Genomic DNA, 8,772 nt, shown 5'->3' on the forward strand with positions numbered 1-8,772 from the left:
GTATTTCATTGTCCCAGAATTAATTCATGACCCCATAGTAAGTGTTGTTGAAGCAGTTAACATGGCAAAGACTAAGCAAAAGAACAAAATAAGATCTGTTTTTATTCAACTTGAGGGTCTCTTTGCCATGGGGTAGGTTTTATGACACAGTGTAAGTGTCTCTTGCTATTTAAATGTTTGGGATCCTATCTTCCATTAGCCAGAGACTAGATAGCAAGAGATACCACGTTTTCCAAATATATTTAGTCTCTGAGTTTAGGATAGTGAGTAGCTAGGGATCAGATAAAAAGACTTCATCCAAACAGATATGTAATTCTCCTCACTTCTTGAATTTGGCTTAAAAATACCTCAGATGAATAGTTCACACACTGTAAAAATTTCAGGCACGGCTTGAGTTTAAAACATTGGCTTTGAGGCTCCCCCGTGTTCCTGTTTTCAAAGCTGGGAAAGCGTTTATAGCATCATGATCCTTGTACAGAATGCCAGAAATTACAACAAAACCAAAGCAAACGCTTTAGTGTGGTACCCAAGAAATAGACACAGACTCTTAGTTTCTGAAACAGAAAAACTAACCATGGACCACCATGGAGTAGCATGGTGGGGGTTTCTGACTATGTTAAACTCAAAATATCCGTATTTTTATTTTTTTATTTTTCATTTTTTTTAAGATTTTATTTATTTATCTAACAGAGGGGGGAGGGAGGCAGACTCCCTGCTGTGCAGAGAGCCCTATGCAGGGCTCAATCCCAGGACCCTGAGATCATGACCTGAGCCAAAGACCTTGGCTTTAACCCACTGAGCCACCCAGGCCCCCCATATCCACATTTTTAAAAATAAAATTTTAAAAATACAGAGGAAATTAGGGGGGTTTTAGCTGAGTGAAATACAACCTTTGTGAGTAGATGTTCAGCCATATGTTTGATGGCACACTGATGGGTAGGATGTTTCAGTAAGGAAGAAGAACAAGAGTGCCTGGCTGGCTGAGTTGGAAGAGCACACAATACTTGATCCTCAGGGTCATGAGTTCAAGCCCTATGTTAGGTATAGAGATTACTTAAAAATAAACAAACAGTGGTGCCTGGGTGGCTCAGTGGGTTAAGCCTCTGCCTTCGGCTCAGATCATGATTTCAGGGTCCTGGGATTGAGCCCCACATCGGGCTCTCTGCTCAGCAGGGAGCCTGCTTCCCCCTCTCTCTCTGCCTGCTGCTCTGCCTACTTGTGATCTCTGTCTGTCAAATAAATAAATAAAATCTTTTTAAAAAATGTAAAAACAAACAAACTTAAAAAACAGATACAGGGCAGGGCACCTTTACTAGGTGGTGACAACAGAGTATTTGAGCTGTGTGATACAGCTTCACTTTTTAAATTTTAGACTGATTAGAAGAAATAATAGTAACTGACAGGTGCTGGGAATACACCTAGTTAGTAGAAAAAGCGAATGAGACTTTGCCTAAACTCACAGAGCAAGTCCTCTTTTTATCACAGAGCTAGGAAACAACCACCACTTAGTATCTTTGAGGCCTACCTACTACAGATGGTGGAACGTAAGAAATAAGTGGGTTGTTTTTATGTTTTGTGTTTTTTTTTTTTTAAGATTTTATTTATTTATTTGACAGAGATCACAAGTAGGCAGAGAGAGGGAAGCAGACTCCCTGCTGACCAGAGAGCCCGATGTGGGACTCGATCCCAGAACTCTGGGATCTTAACCTGAGCCAAAGGCAGAGAGAGGCTTAACCCACTGAGCCACCCAGGTGCCCCAGAGATAAGTGTTCTATAAGAAGTATTAAATGTACCTCTAAACTTTTTTTTTTTTTTTTTCATTTTTCTAAACCATTGTGTAGTGCACCTGGAAGTGGTCCCATGTTCAGACCAACCACGGTGGCTGTAGATGAAGAAGGTGGAGAGGATGATAAAGATGAATCAGCTACAAACAGTGGCACAAGTGCTGCTGCCACTTGTGGCCTGGGATCTGAATTCTCCACAGATAAAGGAGGCCCTTTCACTGCAGTACAAATCACTAATACCACTGGACTGGCACAGGCCCCTGGGTTAGCCTCCCAAGGCATCAGCTTTGGCATCAAGAATAATTTAGGGACTCCACTACAAAAATTGGGAGTGTCATTTTCCTTTGCCAAGAAGGCTCCTGTCAAACTCGAATCAATAGCATCAGTTTTCAAGGACCATGCAGAGGAAGGGACTTCTGAAGATGGAACAAAAGCTGATGAGAAGGGTTCTGACCAAGGACTGCAGAAGATGGGAGACTCTGACGGTAACAGTAATCTTGATGGTAAAAAAGAAGATGAAGACCCTCAGGATGGAGGGTCCCTTGCCTCGACGTTATCTAAGTTAAAAAGAATGAAGCGAGAAGAAGGAGCTGGGGCTGCAGAGCCAGAGTATTACCACTACATTCCCCCAGCACACTGCAAAGTAAAACCAAATTTCCCCTTCCTACTCTTTATGAGAGCCAGTGAACAAATGGAAGGTGATAATAGTATACACCCAAAGAATGCCCTAGAGAGCAAAAAAAGCAGTTCTCCCAAGCCTAAAGGCTGTATCAAGGTCGCAGCAAGCCAAGGAGCAGAGAAGACAGTTGATGAAGTCCCCGAGCAACAGACGGCAACCAGCATCACAGAGCCCTCAGAGCCTGGAAGCAAAGCTGAGACAAAAAAGGCCTCGGGAGGGGATGTAAGTGAGCAGAATGTAGAGAGTCCAAGTCAGAAGGGTTCAGAGAACCAAATATGCGAGTCGAACCCTTCTAAAGAAACCTGTCAGATCATCGCAGCAGGGAAAGAAAGCCAGGAGGGACCCAAACATCCTACTGGTCCCTTCTTTCCGGTTTTGAGCAAAGATGAAAGCACTGCCCTCCAGTGGCCATCAGAACTCTTAATTTTTACCAAGGCAGAACCCTCCATTTCATACAGTTGTAACCCTTTATACTTTGACTTTAAACTTTCAAGGAACAAAGATGCCAGAACTAAAGGGACAGAAAAACCAAAGGATGCAGGAGGCTCCTCAAAGGACCATCTCCAAGGCCTTGATGCTGGTGAGCCAAATAAAACCAAGGAGGGGGGAGAGAATGTAGAACATTCCTCGGGAGGCAGAATGGATGCACCTGCTTCAGGGTCTGGCTGTAGCAGTCTGAATAAGCAGGAACCTGGGGGAAGCCATGGGTCAGAGACAGAGGACACAGGGAGGAGCCTTCCTAGCAAGAAAGAACGGTCTGGGAAGTCCCACCGACACAAAAAGAAAAAGAAGCACAAAAAGTCAAGCAAACACAAACGGAAACACAAGCCTGACCCAGAAGAGAAAAGCTCTAAGACAGAGTCTGGGGAAAAGTCTAAGAAGCGCAAGAAACGAAAACGAAAGAAGAATAAGTCATCAGCTCCGGCAGATTCTGAACGGGGACCCAAACCAGAACCCCCTGGGAGTGGTAGCCCTGCACCGCCCAGACGACGGCGGCGAGCTCAAGACGCTTCCCAGCGGAGGCCCCTCCCAGCTGAAGAGGGGGGCAGTGGCAAAAAGGATGAAGGTGGGGGTGGTGGCGACTCGCAGGATCACGGTGGCCGGAAACACAGAGGTGAGCCTCTGACTGCATCCTGCCAGCGAAGAGCTAGCGCCAAACGGAGCTGCCGGTCCGGCCACCGGAGTCGCCCCAGTAGTGGAGATGAGGACAGTGATGACGCTTCATCGCACCGGCTACACCAAAAGTCTCCATCCCAGTACAGCGAGGAGGAGGAAGAGGAGGAAGACTCAGGCAGTGAGCATTCCCGTAGCCGCTCCCGGTCGGGCCGACACCATTCCTCACACCGTTCTTCCCGGCGTTCTTACTCAAGTAGCTCAGATGCTTCTTCAGACCAGAGCTGCTACAGTAGACAGCGCAGCTACTCTGATGACAGCTACAGCGACTATAGTGACCGATCTCGAAGGCACTCCAAGCGCTCCCATGACTCTGACGACTCCGACTACGCCAGCTCCAAGCACCGGTCCAAACGGCACAAATACTCCTCTTCCGATGATGACTACAGCCTCAGTTGCAGCCCGTCCCGGAGCCGCTCTCGGAGTCACACCAGGGAGCGCTCGCGGTCCCGGGGCCGCAGCCGCAGCAGCAGCTGTAGCCGCAGCCGGAGCAAGCGGAGAAGCCGCAGCACCACGGCCCACAGCTGGCAGCGGAGCCGAAGCTACAGCCGTGACCGCAGCCGCAGCACCAGGAGCCCTTCCCAGAGATCGGGTTCCAGGAAGGGGTCATGGGGTCACGAAAGCCCCGAGGAAAGACGTTCTGGTCGTCGAGACTTCATCCGCTCTAAAATCTACCGCTCCCAGTCTCCCCACTATTTTCGATCAGGCCGGGGAGAAGGTCCCGGGAAGAAAGAAGATGGCAGAGGAGACGATGGCAAAGGGACAGGCCCACCGTCCCAGAACAGCAGTGTTGGTGCAGGAAGGGGGTTAGAAGGTGACTGTAGCCCCGAAGACAAGAACTCTGTCACTGCCAAGCTGCTGCTGGAGAAGATCCAGTCAAGGAAAGTAGAGAGGAAACCTAGTGTGAGCGAGGAGGTGCTGGCCACCCCTAATAAAGCCGGGCTCAAACTCAAGGACCCCCCACAAGGTTACTTTGGGCCCAAGCTCCCCCCGTCTCTTGGCAATAAGCCTGTCCTTCCACTGATAGGGAAGCTCCCAGCTACCCGAAAGCCCAACACCAAGAAATGTGAAGAGTCTGGCTTAGAAAGAGGGGAAGAGCAAGAACAGTCAGAGACAGAAGAAGGGCCTCCAGGGGGTAGCGATGCCCCATTTGGACATCAGTTCCCTTCAGAGGAAACATCTGGCCCCTTATCAGACCCACCCCCAGAAGAGCCAAAGTCTGAGGAAGCTACTGCTGATCACCCTGTGGCTCCACTAGGCACCCCAGTGCACTCGGACTGCTATTCCGGGGACCCCACCATCTCCCATAACTACCTCCCTGACCCCAGCGACGGGGACACCCTAGAGTCCTTGGATAGTGGCAGTCAGCCAGGCCCTGTGGAATCCAGCTTGCTGCCTATAGCGCCAGACCTTGAGCACTTCCCCAGTTATGCACCTCCCAGTGGGGATCCTAGTATTGAGTCGGCTGATGGGGCTGAGGATGCTTCTCTGGCCCCACTGGAGAGCCAGCCCATCACTTTCACCCCCGAGGAGATGGAGAAGTACAGCAAGCTCCAGCAAGCCGCACAGCAGCACATCCAGCAGCAGCTTCTGGCTAAGCAAGTGAAGGCCTTCCCCGCCTCGGCTGCCCTGGCCCCAGCCACTCCGGCCCTGCAGCCCATCCACATCCAGCAGCCAGCCACAGCCTCTGCCACCTCCATCACGACTGTCCAGCATGCCATCCTGCAGCATCACGCGGCGGCAGCTGCTGCTGCCATTGGAATCCACCCCCACCCGCATCCCCAGCCACTTGCCCAAGTACATCATATTCCCCAGCCCCACCTAACCCCCATTTCCTTGTCCCACCTCACTCACTCAATCATCCCTGGTCACCCTGCCACCTTTCTCACTAGCCATCCCATCCATATCATTCCCGCCTCAGCCATTCATCCTGGGCCCTTCACCTTCCATCCTGTCCCGCATGCCGCCCTCTACCCTACCCTGCTTGCTCCACGGCCTGCTGCGGCAGCTGCCACCGCCCTCCATCTTCACCCACTACTTCACCCCATCTTCTCAGGTCAGGACCTGCAGCACCCGCCTAGCCATGGCACATGAGTTGTGGGATGGGAGCCCAGGTAGGGCCAGGGAAGGTGACCCACGTATCTTCCCTCGGGGGTGTTGAGCCATTAATACCAGCAAGTACCAGCTGGGATGGGCAGTGTCTGACAGCCAAAGAATCAAGTTTTGGCTTGCAGGGGTGGTTTTAGATTTGAGGTTTGCTTTGGGTTTTACTATCAGGGATTTTTTTCCCCCTTCCCCCTTTCTGTTTGTCCCTTCCTCTCCTGTGTTTCCAAGCTAGGGAACACCAGTAAGTGCTCCTAACCCCTCTGCGGCAACATCTCCAAACTGAAGTTTGGATACTCTTCCCTCTACTTTTTATCCTCTGCTCTTCCCTTCTATAAATTTTTAAACATTCTCTTCCTCTCTGGCCGGCAGTTTGTCCATCTGGTCCTGCCCACTCAGTGTCTTTGACCATCCCTTGGTGACCTTGTGCTATCCCGGGTGAGGTGGAAAGGGAGTCTGACCTGGAACCAGATGCTACTCAGGCTGTTATTCAATCCACTTCCCACACAGAGAGCCACACTTTTGGCCCTGTTGTCCTCATGTCCCTCATCCCAGAAGAGATACCTGCATATCCCAGAAAAAGAAGATCCTATCATGAATAGAAGCTGTGCGAAACAAAGTCGCCCGTGTGCTTCCCCAGAGAGGAGCTCATGTGTCTGAAGGGTGTATTTTCTTCTGTCATGTTGATGTTTCCTTCTTAATTTATAGGATTTTTTTTAAATGTAAAAAATTGCACTGAACTCTATAAACGTAAATGCTGCTTTTTGTAGCTCATATTAAAAAAGGTTCCATATTTGTAGTATACTGCAATAATATTTTTTACATCCAGCTCTTTAAGTGATCCTTGTTCTGGTGGCTTTGTGTAAATATGTTTGCCCTAGTTGAATTAAGAAACTTTAAAGGTTATAAAATGAAAACAAAAAATAAAGTATCTGTTTTCTGCTAGATGCAAAAATGACTAAGCATGTATATTTTATCAAGCTCATGTATTTTTTGAAGTTATGAACTATAAAAATGTTAAAACAAAAAGAACATTGTTTAACATCTTTTGCTGGGATGAAATGTTTAGTTAATTTGCAGTAAGTGGTGCCCCCAGCACTGGGATTTTTGAACTAATGGGCAGCAGCCAGCTGGGGGTGTCAGAGGGATCCTCAGTTAGGACATCTCCCTCGTGCTTTGCAGTTTTGTACAGAGAAACAGGAAGACCTACAGAGGAGGAAGGAGAGATTCGAGGGCTTTACTCTCCGGAAGCAGTGAGATTCAGAGTGATTGTCCAGGGGGCGGTTTCCTGGGTTTCCTGGGTGCCTTGCTCCAGGCAGTCTGTTTGCCTTCCTAGTACTTAGCCCCCTCTGACAATTTTTTTTTTTTTTAATGTGCCTTTTGGGTTGGCTAGAAACTGAAGTAGAAGTAGACTTAAGGACGATAGAGTTGAGATAGTTTCTTCCTTCTCATGTGGGGAGGCGAGCACATTTATAGATACTGCAGATTCTTTTGCTTCACAGTTTCCATGCCTTCTGCCCAGCCTAGCTGAAGCAGTGAAGATTTTTTTTTTTTCCTTCCATGACACCTACCAGAGGAAGTACCACCTCAGTTCCTCTTCCTCCTCTTGCCTTTCACCTGGGCTCTCAGACCTAACACACCGACCCGTTTATATTGCGGGTCTCATCTTCGGCGCAGTTAGCAGTTCCCTCCGTATTCCTGTGGCTAGAATTAGTTGGGTGGTCACTGGACAGGAAGAAGTAAACCCTGCTTACTTGGCCCGAGGCTCTGTGTTCTGCCTTTCTTCTCAGATTCCCAAAAGAAAAAAGTTTTTGAGTTTATGAGAAGCAAGTGCTGGGCAAACAAGGCTCATGACTGAGCCTCCTGCCTATGCAGGCTCCTCATCCGATCAGAAGCCTCACTCTTGATAACTAGCACTGGAAAGATGAAATCACCTGTTCGAAGTGAAGGGACTCATTTTTCTTTGCTTTCAGCCCATGTAAATATTTAAATACTACAGTATTAACACTTTCGTGCTGCTTCCCATTAGCTTGTAGATGGAGCCATACTCTGGCTGCCTCTCTCCCTTCCAGGGGGCAGTTTTCTGTAACTTTGAGAACAGTGATTTTAAAACTTTAAAAAAAAAAAAAAAGAAAGAAAAAATAACCTATCCTTACTTACAAGCATTACAGATTGTATTTAACTTTATCACATATGATAGAGATATATATGCTGTAAAATTAGGGAAAGGAACTTTCTAATAAACCAATGATTTGTGGAAACGTGGCAGAGTCTGTGGTGATTGTTGTCCCATCCGCTCAAGTTGGGAAGGAATGTTACGGGTCACCTGTAACATTTTGTGAAATGATCAGGAAATCGATCCTTGTGAATGAGTTGCTTATGATGTTAGGGGTTTAGCTGCTCCCGACAGGCTGCCCGAGTAAAGGGGGAAAACTACTATAGAAGGAAATAATCGCGGTTAATTTTCTTTCGGTCTTAGGTGGGTATCTTGGAATGTGCACCTCCTTTCCACTCTCCCACAAGAATTCTCTTCCGTGTCTCCTTTTTTCCTCAGTTTAGGTCTATAATCTATGTGCGGTAGAACGTAGGGCATGTAGGTGCTCACTAAATGGGTTTGGGATTTCTGGCTTGGATTTTTGGAATTTGGGATAAACTTCAGGGTGATGGGATTACAAATTACCTGCCGGGCCTTTGCCTTCCAAGTGGAGTTTTGTATACCCTACCAGTCTTCTGTTCTTAACCTTTTACTAGTACACTGCAGTGCTTGAAAGCTAGCTGGTAAAAGGAAATGTGCTGTAATTGTTGGAGCAGATAAAAGCCTCTATCTACTCTTCTGTTTAAAAAAAAAAAAAAAAAATCACGGGCGCCTGGGTGGCTCAGTGGGTTAAGCTGCTGCCTTCGGCTCAGGTCATGATCTCAGGGTCCTGGGATCGAGTCCCGCATCGGGCTCTCTGCTCAGCGGGGAGCCTGCTTCCCTTCCTCTCTCTCTCTGCTTGCCTCTCTGCCTACTTGTAATCTCTCTCTGTCAAATAA

General features: G+C 48.1%; 1 protein-coding gene across 8 annotated transcripts in view; it reads left to right on the forward strand.

Moving 5' to 3' along the window:
* The window catches only part of GPATCH8 (G-patch domain containing 8), a 114,185-nt gene extending 106,181 nt beyond the window's left edge, over positions 1 to 8,004 (forward strand). For all 8 annotated transcript variants that reach the window (XM_059150214.1, XM_059150217.1, XM_059150215.1 and 5 more), the window contains one exon: positions 1,842 to 8,004. In XM_059150214.1, the coding sequence (XP_059006197.1) occupies positions 1,842 to 5,730 (3,889 nt within the window). In that variant the 3' untranslated portion in view covers positions 5,731 to 8,004. The remainder of the gene's footprint in view (positions 1 to 1,841) is intronic.
* The last annotated feature ends 768 nt before the right edge of the window (positions 8,005 to 8,772 follow it).

Source organism: Mustela lutreola, chromosome 15 (assembly GCF_030435805.1).
Source record: "Mustela lutreola isolate mMusLut2 chromosome 15, mMusLut2.pri, whole genome shotgun sequence".
In the NCBI taxonomy this organism is placed as follows: domain Eukaryota; kingdom Metazoa; phylum Chordata; class Mammalia; order Carnivora; family Mustelidae; genus Mustela; species Mustela lutreola.